General features: G+C 48.8%; 1 protein-coding gene across 5 annotated transcripts in view; it reads right to left on the reverse strand.

Annotated features, from left to right (window-relative positions):
* Positions 1-21153, reverse strand: part of brat (tripartite motif-containing protein brain tumor) — a 115866-nt gene that overhangs the window by 25056 nt on the left and 69657 nt on the right. For 4 of the 5 annotated variants that reach the window (XM_089566080.1, XM_089566077.1, XM_089566081.1 and 1 more), the window contains 2 exons: positions 5088-5321; positions 3623-3823 (listed from right to left, as the gene is read on the reverse strand). In XM_089566080.1, the coding sequence (XP_089422206.1) occupies positions 3623-3823; positions 5088-5321 (435 nt within the window). Of the gene's footprint in view, positions 1-3622; positions 3824-5087; positions 5322-12582; positions 13569-21153 lie in introns of those variants that run through there. The other variant, XM_089566078.1, reaches the window with a different exon arrangement.

The following is a 21153-nucleotide window of genomic DNA, read 5'->3' on the forward strand; positions in this document are numbered from 1 at the left end:
TGCACATTACCGAGACCTTGTGTGAGACCTCATGCTTTGTGGAGCCTTTTCAGATAATCGAGTGGAATGCACAGTCGTAAGGCACCACAAAGTGCCTCAAAACGACCGCTAGGACGCTGCATATAGCCAGGAGTTGACAGCCCATAAGCATGCAGCAGGTTGGACACACAAAATGTGCACTAAGAAAGCTACCCTCAAGTGTGCTGTGAAAAATGTCCACAAGTCTTTGCCCAAATATTCCATAGACAAAAATTGATAACCTCGTGCCATACTGCGCAGTGTGACAAAAATATAGCATAAAGCAATGAGAGAAAAAATATGGCAGCTTCGCCTGTTTGCATTGGTGACCTTTCATATCCGACATGCAGCTTGAGGCACAACCGCCCTCAGTCTGGTTATAAGCTGCTCTAAGGAAAGGACCCGAAGCAGACTTACAATGGGTGGACACCTGGACCCTACCACGAAGGAAAGGACAAGGAAGGGGTGAAAGCAGCAGAGATTTAAAGTAACTGACAATGCTACATCAACTTTCGCTGAATTTTGCAACTGATCATCCATTCTTGGAACGCTTTGGAACCAAGATTTTGCTACACCGTGTAATACTGTGTGGCTCGTAATGCATTCCCAGAGTTCCAAATCTCCTGAAGGTAAGATTTCTAGTCCTGCCCCCTCCAATGGGGTAGGACTTCCACAAATTCTACAGGAGCCCCTAACAGCATGGCTTAGAAGCAAACCCCCTGGGCACTATGCTTTTGACCAAGGCTGCACGTGCGAAGCCTGGCCAGAACATTCAAGACAAATATACCCTATCCCGAGCCCAGGTCGGCCGAGCCCAGCCCATGGGCAGGGCCAGGTATGGACTTTTGAACCAGCCAGAGCCCGTGCACAGCTCTACAACAAACGTACACATATATTCGCTCTCTACCAAATCCCGAAGTTTGGTGAAATGACTGAAGGATCAGTGTCATCGGCACATCTGTCAGTTTTCATAAAGCCAGAGGCACACTTCACACCTGACAACCTCACTTCCCACTCAGGCAATTTATGCATGTGCACAAACACACATGCTCACACTTGCAATGAGCTCGAGGTGAACCTAATTTCATTCCATCGACTGCAGACTGGAGGGTACTCTTCTCGCCTTCACCAAAATGGGGAAAGAGAGAAGGGAGGGGTAGCTGGCATGGCCCACCATCACCAAACTTTCTTCTTCTTCCACCTGGACTGCAATTCCTATGGGCATTGTGCATAATACCACTGTTGCTCGCAAACAAATGGAGAAGTAGTCAACCACTTTCACTGCAAATAAAGTTTTGCCATGAAAGACCTGCAACACGTTTTGGAGCACTCTTTGTATGCCAGGGAAGGAATTTCAAATGCAGCAAATTTGAATGTTACGAAGTGAACTGCTGATTTTACTGACATTTTTATATTGAGGTTTAACTGTAAAAATGCAAATGAAAATTAATGTTAAGGTTAATAACGTTAATGTTAATTAAAGGTGCACTGAAGAGGAATCTGAACTTGTCTTTTTGCCGTGGGAACTCGATCTACACGTTCCGAGCTTTCTTAGAAACTTCGACTTATTGCCCTGTGTGGCCGATTTCTCTAATTAAATCGAATTAACGTCCGGCTCCCGCCTTTTTTTTTTTAATTCTCCCCCGTACGGTGGGCGGAGCCAATCAACGCGTGGAGTGCCTTTCACTCAGTCCCGTGGCAGCTTGCCACTCTGCCATCGGCGCAGTAATATGTAGTAGTCCGTAGTAGCAAATAGTGCACGCATATTTTTATTTCTGCAAGCTTATTTTGCGGCTATATTATCGGCGAATGAAACTATTTATGCATGGAAACCTAAAAAACAAAACGCGAAAGCAAAGCCTCCAACGGAGCTGGCTGAAAGGCACTTCACGCGTTGGTCGACTCCGCCCACCGTATGGGGAGAATTCAAAAAATAAAGACGGGAGCCGGATGTTAATTCGATTTAATTAGGGAAATTGGCCACGCAGGGCAATAAGTCGCAGTTTCTAAGAATGCTAGGAACGTGTAGATCGAGTTCCCGCGGCAAAAAGACAAGTTCAGAATCCTCTTCAGTGCACCTTTAAGGCTATACTTGACAGTGATGGAAAGGTTCCATGCGTGGAATGTGCTTTCTTCTATCATTTTGGAAAGCATGCTGGACTTACTGAAAAGTCATATAAAGGAAAAAACGGGGCCTCAAAGAAGACGTGGCACTGTCAGGCATACAGGGATGGAGCACCGCGTGCAAATGGAGATGAATCCCAAGCTGCATCGGAAACTGGCGTCGGAAGTGTACTTGCATCAATCAACTTGAAGCTGGAATGTCTACCGGCTTTAATAGAAAAAGTGGAGAGAATGGATGAGGCAGTCGAGTTCATGTCAATGAAGTTTCATTAACTTCAGGGCAAAATTAACCAGCAAGACGATGAAATTAAAGAAATGAAAAGGAAAGACAGCAATGGAACAAAAGGATGACGCAAACGGAGCAGTGGTAGCTCAGCTTCAGGAACAACGAATTCAGGAGTAGGCGCCCAAACCTAAAAATACATATATGGAATCACAATGGCACAGGGCGAGAACTTGATTGCCTTATTACTCTTTCCTTAACCATGGGGAAAATGACCCATTTTTTTGTACGTTTCAGCACTTTTTTTCTGAAAAAAAACTACTGCATTTAAAATTTAATGCAATACACAGAAGAAAGCTATATAAATGTGCTTTTTGGGCATATAAAACTGAATGAATTGCATGTTGCAACAGAAAATTTTAATTGGCAAATACAAAGTTTTAGGCAAAAAAATAAGGGCAAGTCTGAGGCTTAAAATGACATCTGTGATGATGATTAATGTTCACTGCCACTGCAGAAACATTTACTTGAACCTCACTGAGAACATAGCCTGTCGTGTTACATTTGAAAACATTGCTGAAAGGGTCAGTTCATACAGTGCCCTTTACTTATTCTATTCCCTGCCAAATATGAAGTCACGTGTCCACAAGCTGGACTATGTGTGTGCGCTCACTTTCACTACTGCTGCCTGGCACCAGCAGGGCTGGCTGAAACCACCTCCCACTCTCTCCGTACGCACTTGAAATATCTCGATTTCTTCTGCATAAAGCCATGTACTCAATAACTGGAATCTGAACTGATCCCTCACTGAGGAGTAATACATGTTCGTATCATCGTTAGTAACCTCCCTCCGTGGTGATGAAATGATAGGAAGCATTTTTCGGCTTCATTCTTTCAGATGCCACTACGCATTATATGTATTTAAAAAAAAAAAGTTTCCCCATTTAAGCACTCTGTGCAGGCCAAAAAAAAAAAAAACGCGAATCACTTTGTCTTGAATTACGAAACACTAGTCGGCAAATTCCCTTTAGGTGCGCACAGAACTGCGTAAAATGTTGTCACCAGATTTCAGAGTTGTATAACTTGCTTCTGAGGAGTGAAAGACCACGCAATCACTTATTTCCCCAGCAGCAAAAAATGCAAGAAACCCAGAAAAAAAAAAATAATAAAATTAGCTGATTTCGCAACGTCGAAGCGCACGCTGCCAAGCTCACTGTGCGGAGAAATATTTGATGACGATGATGACCGCTCACTCACCTTGCAACCTGTGCATCCAAGACTGGCACCTTCGAGGGCCGCAGTTTCCAGGATGTTCGAGACTGCATAGTCGGATGGAAGGCTAGCCGCGCCTCCCGGTGGCACTGGTGTGTCTTGGCTGCACTGGGGGCAACGAATCTTGTCCCCAGTGCACTCCTTTTCCAGGCACGGCTGACAGAATGTGTGCAGGCAGTTTAACACCTGCAAAGAGACCAAGGCAGCAGATGCAACAAAAAATTCTGCACATACACCAGGCAGTTTCAAGACAAGGGTCACTCAGATTATAATGCAATGGGCTATAAGATGGCCACAAACAAAACGACGCCTCTCAATCAGCATCCAAAAAAAGGCTACTGCTCACTGACTGCCCCAGCACAGCTGAACGAGCTCTAAAACCAGTAAACAAAAAAAGGTGCTGCAGGTGCTATGCCAGCCTGCTGCAAGGTACAGTGCTTTTGGTGGCTCGGTGAGTCTGCAATGAGCAGCGTGTCACAACTATGCATGTCATCTCGGAGCGATTTTTGCCGCTGCAAGGCCCAACATGCACAAGCATTCCTGCATAACTTCTGACATTGGTGAGAAGTAATGTCATCTCGCTGCCGCTGCCATGAAATTACAACTGGTCTGAACCATGCCACTCTGGCCACTCGAGCAGCCAAGGCCACTTGAAATAAGCTTTTGCACCATGGCAGCAATTGCGAGTGCACCATGGCAGCAATTGCGAGTGATTTTGCTTGCATGTGTAACAGCCTTAAATACTGCTAATGCTAATGACCGCCGCTATGACCACTCCTCTGGATTTAGCGCTGTTTAATTTGTGACTAAATTTCACCCAAAAGGCAATGATGCTAGATGCTATACACTATGATGCTATTATATGCAAAGTTATGCACAGTGCTGCTATATAACACTAATCACGCTGCACAGTATTCAGTGAGGAGCCCTGTAGGAGCCCTGAACACTGATCTTGTAGGAGCCCTGAACACTGATAGAGAACAGCCTACGCAGTCAGAGCACAGCGTTTCTTGCTACCCAATACAGTAAACCCTTGACAACTCAAACTCAACCATCTTGAAATAATACTAATGTTGAAATTTTTTCATAACCCAGAATAAACTTCTGAAAGTATTCGGCACCTGTGACTACCGTAATGTGACTATGTTTTTGCGGCAAAGTTTGGATATCCTGAAATCTGCACTATGGAAACTCAACAGGGTATTAGCCACTGTTTTGCACAGACCGCAGATCTTACCTCGAGCCATGCCATGAACCTATGTACGATAAGCGCACTGCAATGCATGCCCCTTGCCACTGCTCAGCAAGGAAAGTTGAGCACTGAGGCATGCATGCATGGACTTCGTTAAGGGAACCTAAAAAAGCACTCCAAGAAACGTTTCCCTGGAATCCAGTTTCAGCAACCGTGACCACCTACAGGGCACTTTCTCCCACATCATTCTAGACGCACCTTGGGAATGGTGAAGGTGTCATGGCAGAGGCTGCACTTGGTGCTCAGCTGGGGCAGAGCTGCACTGCCCGCAGAGCCGCCATCTGAGGGGCTGCCCCCGCTGCTGCCTTCTCCACCGGAACTGGGTGCCGTGAACGCCTCGGGCAGTGAGGTGGGCGAGCCCAGTTGGGAGCCCGCCGTCGTTCCAGATCCACTGAGCGTTGTTGGTGGGCTGCTGCCCAGGGACAGCTGAACCTACACACACACACACACACGGAAAACAATTTCAAAACGTGCAGCACAAGAACATAGCTGTACTAAGCACATTCAACGATACCCAGATGGCATTCAAGGGACAGGGAGGACAAGCTGACGCTGATTCGTATCAACAGATTGCTGCATTCTTAATGACAAAAACGCTACGTTCATTGAAAACAGCCTTCATAAGTTAAAAAAAGTTAAAACAATGAAGTACAGCTGTCCCCACCACCAGCTGCTCTCAAAAGCGAACTGCGGTGATTCAAGACTTCTTTTGTGTGGATCCCTGAAACTAGGCTACAACGCCATTCACTTCGATTCAGCAATCGCAGAGTCCTCTTTGGTTTTGATGTCATTAGTTTGGATTGAGTAGCAGAAGAGTTTTTAGACCAAATATTCTTGACAATAAATGTGTCTTATCTAACCAGGAAATCCCAAAACAGCCAGAAAGAGCCATAAAAGAAATTTTTACCAAGAACTAAAGTTAGACTAAGGCGCAATTAGCATCCCTTGAACTTGCTACAATTGCAAGTGAAGCCCAGCTAAAGTCAACAGTTCATAACAGCTAGCAATGACCTCAGTAGGCACAAATAACCACCAGTTTTTCCATATTCTCAGGCATGGAAGCCATGACCAAAGTGTTAAAAAAAAATTTTATGTCTCTGCTGCACTAGGATATTTCCGAAAAGATGATCCCACAGAAGAAAACTTCCACAGTGTTTTGAAATACTAAATTATCAATACTTGTAGACACTGCAAAAGTAGCAGTATGCTTACTGTCAAGCATTTCCCTGAAATCGTCTGAAACGCCATGGGGCAGAGACAAGACTATCCAGGCTCAATGTAATGTGTTAAACTGAGCCGCTATACACCAACTGACAATCTATCCCCAGGACTGAGTGAACACACACAGAAAAGCAGTGCAGCAGCTGCACTAAACACGTGGAACACTACAAAAGCCTGCACTGTCATACAGTCCTGTGTTGCAGAGAGGTGCCGGATGTACCATGCATTATCTCATCAGGCTTTCAAAGTTCTTGAGGTACTCAGTGCATCCTTTGTTCTTGCAACCATTCACCTCTATTATGGTTGACCCATGAGCTGCTCGCTCCTTTCGATTGTTCCCCTGTAGTACATGCATATCCCAAACTTTGTGAAATTGAGAAAGCCAAGGCCAAAGCAGCCATACAGGCACATTCGAGAGAAAACCCAACCCCAGAAAGGAACGCCCTCTCCCTGCAAGTGGAAGCAGAGCATACCAGCACCAATGATAAACAAAGTAGCCTAGTCTGCTGCCAGGTTTTATCGGGTATAGCTGGGAGTCAGCAGGTATCGACTAGATGTACGCATGTACTCTTGTGTAATACATGTCCACATGTAGACGATACTGAGTGCAACATTTCCAGAAGTTGATGAAAATGGCAGAAGGAAAGTGCACGATATATATGATACACAGAGTAAAATGAAAAGCTCGTCAACTGGCCATGTGTCCACTCAGTTGAAAGAACGGCTGCGCGAAGATGACACTTCATGAACAGAAGGTCAGCTATGACATGGTGTTTTGTTAATACACTATCATCATCCACCCAACTACATCTACTGTAGGATAAAAGGCTGTCCGATTTGCAATCAATCCTGTCAAGGCACTTCTAGCTACAGCCGTCCTCTACCGATTAACTTCCCACTCCCATTTGGTCACCCGACTTTCGCCACTTGCTACTTTTCCCTTCCCTTGGAAATCATAAGTTGTGGGTTTTAACGTCCCGAACAGACGTCTACATGGGCTATGAGCCATGGCACAGTCGAGAGCTCCAGATTAATTTAGACCATCTAGGATTCTTTAACTTGCACTGACATCACAAAGCACACGAGGGCTTTTGCATTTTGTCTCCATCGAAATACGGCCATTGCGCCCAGAATCAAACCACCGATCTTGAGGTCAGCAGCTGAATGTCAAGTCACTAAGCCGCCGTGGCATCTCAGTTAACTCAAGAAACAATCAGTCAGAACACTCTTCACAATATGTCCTAAAGACCAACTGCACCAAAACTTTCTACGCCATAAAAACTGCATCCAGTTAGTATTTCTGTGAGAAAATGATAAGTATAAAATACTTAACCCGAAAAACACGAGATATTAACTCACAACGAATAACACTTGCAACCAAAAACTAAAGCCATTACTCATCACTGCCAGTGAGAGCCCAGAGGCAGCCCAACTGAATTCAGCCTGTGAACTCGATATGCACATGTGACAATATGCACATGTGACACTGCCATGCTCTCTGCTACGGGCCTCGGTGCCTTCAGAAGCATGCAAAAATGCCTTGTGATGTGTATAATACATGCATGACAAAAGGCACATTTAAATCAAGATTACAAATAATCTCACAGTAAAACCAGAGAAACTTGGGAGCTCCTTGGCCGCTGGGGCCAGAAAGCAGATTTAGACAAAACGACCAACTATAGTGCCCCTACTGTTACAGTTCGTAAAAAGCTGACTGCATAAGAGCACAGAGTGTGCCCTCAGACTTCCAATAGCATGTGGGCTACAGAAGTAGTGTATGCGGGGGCCTGAAGAGGATATGGGAAGGCTCCTTTTTGTTTACCATGATGGACTCTGGAGCAATCCCCTGATGCCAAGGTGGCCACGATAGTAATAAACCCGCTGTAAGGCCACAACGCATTAATGATGATACAAGTTCTAAAACGACATGATACAGTGACGGTAGCAGCAGGCTACTCTGCCTCTTAAGGTCAGTTAGTGATGTTTTTCCAAAACAGTTTAAAAGATGAACGAAGATTAAGCCACGGAAATGTTATAAACTGCAAGACCAGAAAGAAAGTTGTCTACAATCTTTTTAAACAAAAATTGACACTTTATGGCACTGGGCCATATTCATGACATGTATATTAATTCCAAGCAAACTACCCCCCTCCAAGCAACACAACGATGTCCGAACCCAGCAATTCACTATAGTAGTCAGATACAACTTAAGTCTGCAGTGAAACTCTGTCCACATTCAGGATCTCTGCACAGAATTCCTCCACGACGAAAAAGTAGTCCGCTGTTAAAACGTTTCTTGTTACCTAAACACGAAGCAACAAAAAAAAAATTATAGGCTCAAGAATTTTGATACCTGGCTTGTTTAATAAATTCAAACATTGAAAAGCTGATTTTGTTTACTGTTGAGATTCGCTAGCAAAATAATACAGGATGACTGACCACGGCCCAGTGTTAACTGGTGTTAATTCAAGTTGTATCCTATTATGTCAAATGTTTTCCAACAATTTAAAATTGACACTGTAATTACTAGTAGTTCTTCACTCTTTCTACTACCACAAGTTCTACAAGAATATACCATAATTTTTTTTTACTCATCTCTAACAGCCAGAGTGACCCCTTAAAATATGCCTCATGAAAAGCAACGCAGCCATCTGCATTCCTGCCAAGCAACCTCACAGCCTTTTGAGCATGTGACAACGCATACTTTCCTGTACCAGAGAGTTCAAGCAAAAGCAGAGTTGTAAATTCGTAGCCTTAATATACTGTTACATGGTCGCTAATCAAATAAGAATGCAGACTCAATAATGGTAATGACACGATTTTGGCGACGAATAGGCCTAGTATGAGCACAGTTTTGCACCACTGCCCGAAATGACACCTTCTGTATCGCAACGTAATCCCAGGGTGTTGAGACCATCCCGATTGATGACTGAGAGCATAGAACAGACGATGGTATGGATAACATGACTGCGGACGTGAGCAAAGAAGAGAAGAAGGGAAAATGGCTTGCTAACACGATGGATGCGGTGGCTCTGGTGAATGTTGGCCCATGGAGCTGCAGGTCCACCGATCACTAACAGCAGATGACCAAGGCCCTTGGAAGTGCCAAGCTATGCAAGCAGGGGCTGTCTTCTTGCATGTCTTCTCAGGGCATTGGCACCATGCCATAGTGGTCTGGTCGCCAAAGTGGGGTCGCTGAAGTGGGGTCGTCTTCATCTGGTCGTCAGGCCTTACGGTCAGTGATGCAGGGCCATGATGATGATGGTCACCTCCAGCCCTTCCACCAAGTTGTTACAAAGCAGCAAGTAAAAGAAGGTCCCGCATTGAAAGATGGAAATGACATGATCTAGCCTTCGAGTGCTCCCTCCCACGTCTTAATCGCAAACAGTACCCAGGTATAGGGATTAACGAAAACAGTGAAAGCAAACGAATTGTGTTCATGCATACTGCCTTACCAGTCCTCATTCAAGGTAATGTTTTGTTTGAGTTAGTCAGGTCAGAGTAAAAGTTGCAGTCAAGTGACTGCCACGAGAACATCCCGTATCCACCTAGTGCCCATTGTCCTCACATAACGCAGTACTGTATGCTTGTGTTGTGAACAACCAAGAGTTTTTCCCACTACAACAAATAATACAAGCCAGTTCTATGTGCATCGAGCTGGCATAAGTTAAAAATGCCGTAAGAAAACGAAGTTCCAGTTACTGAATGCCATTCCTGATTAATACAGTGTGGTGCCCGACAGTGGGATAGTGGGAATGAATAATAGCTTTCAAGAAATGTTATGGATATGTTGCAAACAAGCCCACAAGAAGTTATAGGGGGCACCGTTACACAAAATGGTTGTAGCGCCGAAACAGACAACACACAGAAAGCTAGACGGGACAGGCGCCTGTCCCGTCTAGCTTTCTGTGTGTTGTCTGTTTCGGCGCTACAACCATTTTCTGGAAACATGCACCAACTAGCCCCCCAGCAAGTATTACACCATTACACAACCCTTGAAAATAAAATGCCCTGCCATTCTTGGGTTAAACCAAGTACCAAGAGCGCTGCAGTCTGCCACCTTGCACCAATGCCACGTCATCAGGTACCCCACTGCAAAGCCTATGCCAGCAGTTATAACAATTTGCAGTGGTAACTAGGCACCTGACATGAATCAAAGCCTTTCAAAATATCAAGCTAAGTGTCATGCAATGTTAAAAGCCTGAGAGTATCTTCAAAAAGGTTGGCTGCCAATCTTCCAGTGTCTGCATTCTGCACTGAGTTCAATAACTAAAAGACCTGTTGCCCAAATTCCACCAACTGCCAGTGGTGGCAGTGGCATAAATGACACAACACACATTATGTGCAAACATACTTTATCACTGTGCAGAGACCAAGTTTACAATAGCCATTTCAGGCCCTCAATGCCTGCTCCATGATGACAGAATGACAGACGCTGTTACAAAGCTCTTTGTGCACAACTGACAAATTCTTTACATGCAAAGTGCATCATCTGATGTGTAACAATGCAGTGCGTAATGCCCACTCAGAATTGAGCTGCATATATCTACTCAAGGCTGTGTCCAAAGATGCCAATGATATTTAGGTTTTTTCATTACTCAAATGCACAAAATTTTTACCGCAGGTGTATCATATTCATACCTAATATTCTGTGCACGCACCATGGCACAATTTTCAGTGTTCCTTTGGAAGGAAAATTGCACGCCTAATAACCGTGCCACATCGACAAATTTAATGCCATAAATGCCTTCTGCCATAAGTTTTAATGCCATTCGTGCGGTGCCACACTCATTTAATGGCATTGGCCCCGGTGCCATTCACGACTCATTCGCCCAAGCAGTGCATACTCTCATCTGCACCCCACACACAGAAACATGCAACAACTTCCTATCCAGTAGCAAATGGTTTGTTCATAACTTTCAATCATTTGAGGCACCTCTACTGATTTCTGATACGAAGGGCGCGATTTTGAATGGCACTTCTGTCACATACTTGAGGCTCGTGTCCTTGCCTGCAGTGTTTATGGAGACTTTTTCAACTTGTCAAGCAAGAAAAGAGTCTTTTTTCCACAAAATAATCTTTACATTACCCTGAACAAGATTCTCGAGACATTGTGCTCATTATGACTGTTTATATACAGGTAAAATTTACTTCCTTGAATTAGTTATTGTCACCATGAGATTTAATACGGAGACATTAAAAATCTGGACTGGTAGCACCAACTCCAAAAATAATGGCATTAACGAGCATCTACTGCCATTTCTTGTGCATATGTAGCACAGGCATCGCAGCCCCACATTTATATATTAACACTGCACTTGTATGCATACTGTATAAAGGGCCGCATTTTAAAAAAAAAATCCCGGTGTGATTTTCTAAGGTGCAGCCCATCGACAAATTTAAAAAAAAGATTATCGTATTTTCTTCTCAATTATCCAATACAAAAAGGGGGTTGTGACCCTAACACAAGACAGATAGGGCAACAGTTTTACAATTACAGCCAGTTATGCCCAAGTACTGCTGCAGCTGGCCTACAAAGGATTAAAACACTTAATGAGTCATGGACAAATGTTTACGGGACACAGATTCACCGAGAAAATTTATTTCCCCGTGGCCTCGCTAGTTAGCCAGCTGGCGTCACTGGAGCTGGTATTAAGTGTATGCCGCATACACATCCCTTCAGGATTCGATGTGTTTCGTTACACTGTTATGCCTGACTGCACCGACATTTAATTTTCCTTCAAATGACATCCTGCAAACTTCTGTCTATGACTGTACAGGTTAATTCACCTCAAGACAACAGAAAGCAGAGACAGCATTGAATTTTTATGTTTCCCTTTTTGTGTATCATTTCATGCTTTTTTTTGCTGCTTGTGCCTTTTTTTCTTTTCGAAATATGTTTTTATTTCCTTTTATCAATATGCTAGCACTTATTTTGTTGAGTTTATCCCCACTGCTGTTAGCCTTTTGCATTCCTTATTATGGATTTGTGTTTTACCCCTCATGTAATACCCTCAAACTGAGGGTCCTTGAGGGTATCCTGAATAAATAAATAAATACCATGTTGAGGGTCAGGTTTGCTCCACCACAGAATGGGTGATACTGTGGCACAGAAGTGGTCAAAAATGTGACACAGCGCACATAATTTACGCGCACGTTATGTGTGCATATTATGTCATGACTTTTTTCACCTAGTAGCGCCTGAAACGTGCACTGTCAAGCACCCGTAACAAAGGCTACACAATGCGACCATAAAGTCGCTGAGTGCTGCTAGTTATTGTTTTTTTTTTTTATGGAACTCCCTAAACTTGCCTCCCCCACATAGGACAGTTTGGAAGGATATACGTTGTCATACTCTCAAACGAGCGCGACCCAGAACAGCGCGCCGACACCGACATGGGATCAGTCTCGCGCCAAAATCTTGACCAAGTACAGTGCCGGCCGGAAAGGGCACCGACTACGCGGCACTCACGAAATGGGCGGAAATGTCCGCAGCGGGTCGGAGGCAGCCCAACATGGGCGACCCCCCCGGACGCACTTCTGACGCGGACCGGAGGACGACGACGCCAAGAGCCGGACCGCGCCAAGCTCGATGAGCGTGCGCGGCGGCGGCGGCAGCGGTTGTCAGGCGCCCTGCGGGCCGTGGCGGACGGCGGGCGGGCTGGCGGCACATGGGAGCCCGTTCGGAAGGTCCTCGAAAGCCATGGAAGCTCGGACAGAGCCGCTGTCACAGCAGAGGGCCATTTGAACGGCGCTGCCCATGCGCGCCGGCCCAGCGGGCACAACGGCAGCGCGAGCAGCCGCCACTGCGCGAGACACAGCGCCGCCCGACGGCCGTTGGCGCAACCAGCGAACAAAGCGGGCACCGCGGGAAATTGAGATGCACAGGACGCGGAAAGCATGCGAACGTCGTCACCCGGACGAAATGGCATATAGTTGCGTGCGATGGGAACCCACCATGTCGTAGTTTACAGTCGCCACAACAGTCCCGTGCGGTTTTCTCCGCCTCTGCAGGCAGCCCCAAAGACATCAGTATCAGCACTCGCAGCCAGGCTTGTAAAAATCCGACCACCAGTAAAACGGGACACCAGTTGCTCCCTGGGCAACCTCTTGCCCAACTCGGGTCCCTACCCCGCTCAACGGCGTATCGCTTGGGCTCCTGCTCACATGGGCCTTGAGGGAAATGAGGCAGCTGACGCCGCCGACCGCGCGCTCTCACCGGACATTCCACTCCGACGCCGACGATCAGGAGCTCGAATTCACTCCAGCTTACACCTTCAAAGACACTGATTTACTTTATCAATCTGGCCACGGTCTTTATCCCCGCCCGTGTAAAGGTCTCTCAAAGGCGGAGGAGCGGCTTCTCCTTCGCCTGTATACTAATACTTTGCTGTGCCCGGCAGCTCTCGAACACTTCGACCCTTCTTTCTCGGGCAGCTGTCCGCACTGTGCGGAGAAGTCTTCAGACATCTACCACATGGTGTGGGCCTGCCCCTCCAACCCTGCTATCCCCACTCACCCCAACTCAACCCGGGAGGACTGGGAGGCGACCCTGCTCGGCTGCTCTGACCTGCAAGCCCAACGGGCCTTGGTTGCGCGAGCCCGGGCGGCGGCTAACGCTACTGGGGTGCCGAACTAGGGACCTCCACCTAGTACTTGTAAGGGCTGGCCCCCTCTGGGCCAGCTCGTACATAACCTCTTTAAGTGTATCTGTATACAAATGTTTTCCACCGCCACACCACCTCAGAGTTCAAAAAGCACTTCTCGGTGGAACGTCGCCGCCAGCGACGATTGTCTTCAGCTTGTTCAGTAAGAGGACCACAGCTCAGCAGACCGAAAAGCTACGAAGCTATCAATAAATCAACACGGTTTGGGAGCCGAGGTAGTGGGCGGTGCCAGATGAAGCAATCGCTGCCCGTGATCGAGTAAGAGACCGACGGCAAGTAAGATTTCAGGCAAAAAGCACTCATTGCACATGAAAAGTTATCTGTGGAATATAAACAAGCGCAAAGGAAAATACCGAATTAGGAGTCATACGTCCGGCAAATATTGGCTCCCTGACGCCTCGCCATCGCTGTAAGAACCGTCGAAAAATTAGTTGAGGAAACGAAAGGCGCAGTACTGTCCACTTTTGGTGGACACGTGTTCGCAAACCACACCGCGAGGGAAGGTTTGCTTTGGTTTATGGGGGTTTAGCGTCCCAAAGCGTAACTGCGAGCAACGCCCTAGTGAAGAGCTCCAGATAATTTCGACCTCCTGGGGCATCGCGCCGTGCACGAACCTCTAGCATTTCGCCTCCATCGAAATGCGATCGCCGAGGCCGGGGTCGAACGCGCGCCTCTTTCGGATCAGCAGCCGAGAACCATAACCAGTTATTCACCGCGGCGGAGGAAGGAGTGAAAGAAGGAAGATGGAAATAGGTGCCGTAGTGGAGGGTGGTGGTGGTAATAACTATTTGTTCAAATATTTTAGATGATGGAGCGTGAATGGTGAACAGGCTGCTATCACTCGGGCTCTAAAGACCAGGTTCCCCTGGTTACATGCCCAAACTGCGCCCTGCAGATAAATTTCGACCACCCGGAGTTATTTTGAACTGACATCGCATAGTCCACGGGCGTCCTGCATTTCGCCTTCAACGAAATAGGGACGCCGAGGCCGGAATTAAACCGGCTCCATCGAGCCAAGCGCCTTAAAACAGGCACTGCACAGTAATTCTCATTCTCGAATATTCTCATGCCTTTCGGAGACCAGTGCGGGGAATCCGAATTTGCCAGCGAAAAGCTCCTGTTAAGCACGCGTGGGAGTGGCTCGCTGCGAGTGTGTAGGGAGAGGGAGACTGGGACCTCTACAAGCGAAACAGGGTGCGACGCGGACGAGACGAAGAGGCTCAGCATCGGTGACCGTTCTTTCGTTTCGCAGCTCGCCGGCGTGCCTCCATGGACGTCGCTGGAACTACCGCCACTCCAGTAGCGTTTTTCTACACGCCCTGCGCGTCGTCTGAAACGCCCCCGTAACGACAGGCGGCATACCTGCCGGTAATTTTTTTTTCGCCGCGAACAAACAACAATACGGTCTAGCTGGTGTTGGTGCATGGTGAAAATACCACGTTGCTTTGAGAACACGACGGTACAAACACTGAGGTTGGGACGAAAGGCATATTAGACAAGGCGCGCTTCGCCTCCTTACGTGTTGCGTGCCATGCCGTCCAAGCACGTTAGTTTTTCACTGTTCTTTTCATCGGTTACAGCACTTAACACCAATCGGATGTAATGACAGCACTTTTTTTAGTGTACAAGCATCGAGCTGTGCACCATCACGTCACATAACACAAACGTCAGGCGCTGCAAATGTGGGAGGATACCACAGCAGTGCCAGGACCATGCTTTTTTTTTTTCTGCCACACGAAAGTTGTCTATGATGAACAGTTTCCGACTTCGCCGCCTGTTCATGATCAAGAATTGTCTTCACACCTGCAAATATTTAAGCCACCCGGCTACTCCCATAAGGATTCTCTCAAGATCCGCGACAGAGGCCGCAGTTTTCAACAGCTGCTTGAGCAGCTTGCAGCCATTCACGAGGCAGCTACCGTCTTCTTGACAACAGTCTTCAAAATTATTAGACGGCCTGCAGCTCGTTTTCTGGGGTAGGAAACTCCACACACCTTCCCTGCTTTCATCGTGTATACAGATGTCGCCAGTCCGTAGAGGGTGGCGTCACAGTCGCCAGGCCGCCAAGCGGTAGTGCAGACGTAATACTGGTCTCAGCCGAGCAGGAAAGCGGCACAAACTCATTCGGAATGAGTGTATACGAACGGCTCTTGAAGACAACGCAGTACGTACTGTCGGTGCAAGGATCTCCGAACTTATATAATAAGCCGGCATGAAAATACGCCTCTGGGTGGCTTTCACCTGCAATGCATTTTTTTTTTTGTCTTCAGATTCCCTCCGCAAGACAGGGAAGGAGTCCAGGGACAGCACCGTGCAGCGCACATGTCCCGCGAGAAATTCGCACCTCTTGCCCGTTTACAACGAACTTGCAGTCCTTGATCGCCATCTTCAAAATGACGCTCAGATATGCTGGACGTGCGAGACAGCTGTTCCTGCGACGCAATATCTGCTCCAACCTTTTAAACTGGCTGTCATCGCAGAAGCGGTGTGGAGAAATGACGACCGGTGGCGTCGTTTCTGTTGCCACTTACGCAGCCGGGCGTAAAGCAGGATGGTATGTGTAACACTCGCTTGAAATCATGAAGTTATCAAGTGCACAGATTTCACATCAAAGAAGTTTTCACACTCACTGCGATCACCATTCACGCAAAGACTAGCTTGAACATCCGACTAGCTTGTCGTTACTGTAGCCAACGAAACTCCCGCGACAGCAGACGATGCAGAAAAGCTCGACTACAGCGCCACAAGTTCTCGCGACCGCCACTTCATCCACCTCCCGGGCGGAGCTGCGTAAGGACATTGCTGGCTGGTGAGCGGCCTGTAAGATGGCGTGCTTTTTTAAAAAACGCTGGATGGTGACGCCGCTGAGCTCCATGACGGCCTCGAGCCGAGCAAACCAACCTCCGACGCAGCGTGGCTGGAACTGCGGGATAGGTAGGTGAAAAGATGACCAGGTGTCCATGGAAGCGTGCGGCCGGGTCGAAGGCGCGCTCATACAGATCCCCACGCTGCAGGAATCGGGAACCTGGACGCCAGAGTCGTGACGCCCTTGTCCGCATGGATCCGGGTTCAGAATGGGTCCTCCACACGCTAACCGGGGCGCGACGCGGACGAGGCGAACAGGCCGAGTGCCCAGTGTCAACTACCTCTTTGTTCTCCCTGGCGCGTGACGCGAGCAAAAGGCGGCGCAAGCGCCGATGATGGCGATAGCGCCGCTTCAGGTGCACCCTGCCAAAGTCAAACGACACAAGCGGAGTGTCACTCGCAGGAGAGTGACACTCCGGTTGGAGTGTGTCATTCCGGAGCCCTCCGCTACGGCACCTCTGTCTCTTCTTTCACTCCCACCTTCCTCCCTTCCTTCACGACGCGGTTGAGGTGATGCCCGTCGAGAACCGAGACAGTTGCTGCGCCTTTCATCTCCTCAGAAACAACTTTCACAGAATGCATTTCGCTGGCCGTGCGTGTAGCCTTGAGTCACTGGAAAGGTGTGGCCTCGCCAGCAAGCACTAAGTTTATTTTACCTGTTGTAACACCGCTTTTAAAACATTTGTTATAGCACCAGGCGAAACAACACACGGCCTGGTGAGATCAGATGCAACTTATCAGTACGCTGCTACAGTAACGCTGCTGCGTTTGTTATCAGATTTCTGGACGGGCTAGGAACTCAACCTGGATTTTAGTTTATTCGTTTTAGAGCGCCCCTTTTAGGCGCCCGTTATGTTCCGGCGTAACCGGTTGTACATAGGTCTATATAGGTCCGTTCGATTCGCCTGACTGCAGCACCAGTTCAGTGAAGTTCTGAAACGGTGCCGCGAGAGTGTAGCGCCAGTTCAAGTGCAGCTTGGCACTGGGTTCTTTCAAAACGAATGGTCGAGTACAGCAGATTGCAGCCAGCTGTGTGTGCCGCCCACCTCAACGACCGCCAACATCCCGAACCGCGGAGGAGCTACCCAAAGCCGCTTCCCGCTTCCCGGCGGCGTCTTCAGCCAGCTGGGGAGCTTGATCTGTGTCCCCGGGTCGGGGCTGAGCAATAGAGCCTCCCAGTGATCACAGTCGGTAATGAAGTAACTCGCGAATGGGGGACTGCGGGAAGTTCCAGATCATATGATTTAGACCGGCTTTGCTATCATCACATATTTTGCATTTGAGTAGAGTCGTTCCGATTAGAAGCTACACCAATTGGGGATTTGGATAGGCGTTAGTTCGAACTTTACGCCAGGCTTTGGCCTTTTGCGTTTCGCCTCCATCGATTTGCGGCCGCCGCGGTCGGGTTCGAACCCGGGTACACCGTGGCTCAGTAGACGAGCGCGTTAACCGCTGAGCCGCCGCGGCAGGTACGTTCAAACATCGTTTCCAAAATGGCGGCCCCCTTCGAAGCAAGACCCCTCCGCCTCGGACTGAATTCGTCGTTACTGCCGTTTCCATCGAGCACGTTTTCAGCTCATCTCGCCTATAACAAAACAAATGAGCAACAAATTCTTTTTTTTTCTTTTTTAGAGAGACAATTTTGCCGCTTTTAGTCCTGAGAGCGTCAGTTTCACCACCACGGTCGGTTTGTAGACAAAAATGGTTTCCGTTTTAACAAACAGATGTCGCCACTGGTCTGGGCTTGTCGCCACTTTTCCGTTTGCATACGCTAAAAAATACGAATGTCACAAATGGCGTAACACCCCGCAAAATGATTGCGTTTAGCATACGAGGGCCTGCATATACGCTTATGGCACGTTAACAGCGTCGATTCAGGCTCTTCTAATCATATCTGAGTACGCCGCAAGCAGACGACGGGTGACGGAGGAACACATTTAACACGCTCTCCTGATTGGCTGAGGAGGTCCGCCTTCTATAGCGCTGCAAGGAACTTATCAGGTTGCCGGAGAGGCCGCCTGCGAGGATTCAAACGGCCACCGAGACAATTTTTTTTTTGACATGGGGCACTAACGCTCTCGCGTTAAAAATCCCCATTTCACAGTAACAACTACGATGCTTCCTAGATCGCTTGCGTGCCAGTGACATATGTCCCTTGAAAAGCCGATCGCTTCTGCGAATCTCAACAAAGCCCGTTGCAATGACGCACGCCCAAGTTCGAACAACGCATGCTTAATGCGAACCCGAAACTCAAGCATGGACAACCTGCCCCGGTTTGTGTTAGCACCGTTTCAAGCGCGAGTGCGTAACTAACAATAGTAGAGTGGCAATTAGGGCTAGTTGGTCCACCACGGAATGTCAAAGCAGCGCAAATAAAACGACTACGATAGAGAAGAGTCAGCGCGTTTTTGTCTTTCTCTGTCGTCGTCGTTTTGTTTGCGCTGCTTAGGTTTTGCCAGTGACGCCAATGAGGTCGTGCGGTGTTGATACAAGCAGCTGCAGAAGACGCTCCAAGCTTTCCCTGCGATTCCCTAGGTTCCCTTGCTCGGCACTACCTAGGGAAAAAGCGGAGGCCTCTCCGTAATGCAGTATCGCATGCTTTCCGCCTACCCGCTCCGTGAGCCCATATAGCAAGGTGAAAAACGGAAATCGAAGCAATGTGGACAAAATAAAAGTACGAGGGAAAAAGAAAAAAAAAGCAGCAGATTTGTGCAGGCAAGCAAAAGAGTGCACCTCACCCGTCGAGGAACGCGAGGAGTTGAGGAATAAACGAGGAGAGGGGATGGATGGGTGAGAGGGTGCAAGCCCGCGAACACGCACTCTACCGTTGGAGCAGTCCAAGGAGGAGGAGAGGAGGCGAGAGAAAGAGCCGCGCTCGCAAGCTCTCCAAGTTCAAGGGCAAGCCGGGAAAAAGAGAGCGCGAAAGACGCTCTCGAGAGCGAGGAGGCGCAGCCACTCTTGCGGAGGAGGAGAGGCAATTTAAAGAGCCACAAAAGCGGAGACAGAGGAGAGGCGCCAAAGGACCAGCGGCGGCCAATGCCTAGCGGAAGAGAGGGCGAGAGCGCAGCCAGGAAAAAAATGTTTCCTCCAGCGGAGCCCGAGAGGGCAGGAGCGAGGCAGGGACAAACGGCGAAGACGGAGCGGAGGACGAGGCGGGGGAGCGCGTTCCCCAGACTGGCAGCGGCGAAACGCGGAGAGTGCGCGCGCGCGCTCCCGCGTTGGCTCGGCGGAGCGGCAGCGCCAGACGCCGATCGATACTCGCCGGTGCCGTCGACCCCGAGGGAGGCGGGAGGGAAGGGAGGGACGCGTGAGGGTGAGGAGGAGCGCGCTGCGGGGAAGGCTCCTTCTCGGCCGAGGAGGAGACGCTCCCGCCAGAACCCTTCGCAGCACGAGAAAATCGCCCCAGGAGCAGCGCTGACGGCTCGCTCAGGGCACGAACGCCGACGACGACGTTGGCCCAGGAAGCGAGCCAGCCAAACCTGGCCCCGGTATCGCCGGCGGTCACTGCACGACGAGGGCCGGTCCCTCACCCCGCGCGCCTCGAGGGCATTGTTGCGCTAGCGGGACGAGACGACGACGCGCGCGCGCCTGCTCGCAGTCAAACAAAGCCGCTTCGGCGCGGGGGCCATTACACAACGGCGCAGGCGGAAGCGCGTAACCACCAGTGCCACGCCTCGGGTTTGCGACATCGCGCTAAAGCGCGCGTTTCCGTTTTTAACCACATAAGGAAGAGGAATTGACGACGGTGTTGCGTAAGGAAACAAAACAAGGTCGCCAACGAATGTGTAATACACGAGCTGCACTGTTCGTCTCGCGTAGAGGACGGTCTGGAGCGAAACGGCGCGGGATAACATCTAGTGCTCGCCTTACGTCGCAAATAAAAACGCTGACGCAACCAGATACGTACACAAAAGCGCTCCCAAAATGGCCATGCTTGCAGCCGTTGCGCGCGACCCCGTTACACTTTTACTAGGTGCAGTTTGCACGAATAACAGTTCGTTAAAATGATCATAGAAACCAGTCATTACGGCTTCAAGTGGCGATCAGGCATGGTTTAGCAACACAAAGAGAAACCACCGCACTTTGAACTCGGATGCCGAGCACAAAGCGAGAGCCCACGTGGACTGAGAAAAGTACTACAAAACAGGACCGGCAAGCAGAAATTCCGAGAAGCAGTGAAAAGGAAAGGAAATAAAAATCAAAATAAGGAGGAAAGCTTTCACCCCGGGAGGAGGGGGGGGGGGGGGGGGCAACGTTTTGGCAGCTGCGGCGGGGGGGCAAGAACCTGGCAGAAAAACCTGAAGAAGTGGAAGCAGCGGCCGTCGTCCGGAGGGTGTGGGACGAGAGGAGAAGGGGCCAGGAGGGGGGGGGGGGGGCTGAAGTGGTGCGCGGAGCAGCGCCAGTTCCCAAAAAAGGTGCACGACCAGAAGGAGAGAGCAGTGTCAAGGTCAACCGAAGACGCTCCTCCCAGGCCTCGAGGGCAGCCGCTCTCCCTGCATGCTCGAGTTCCA

Source organism: Amblyomma mixtum, chromosome 1 (genome assembly GCF_055824585.1).
Source record: "Amblyomma mixtum isolate Tamu chromosome 1, ASM5582458v1, whole genome shotgun sequence".
NCBI classification, from domain to species: Eukaryota; Metazoa; Arthropoda; class Arachnida; order Ixodida; family Ixodidae; genus Amblyomma; species Amblyomma mixtum.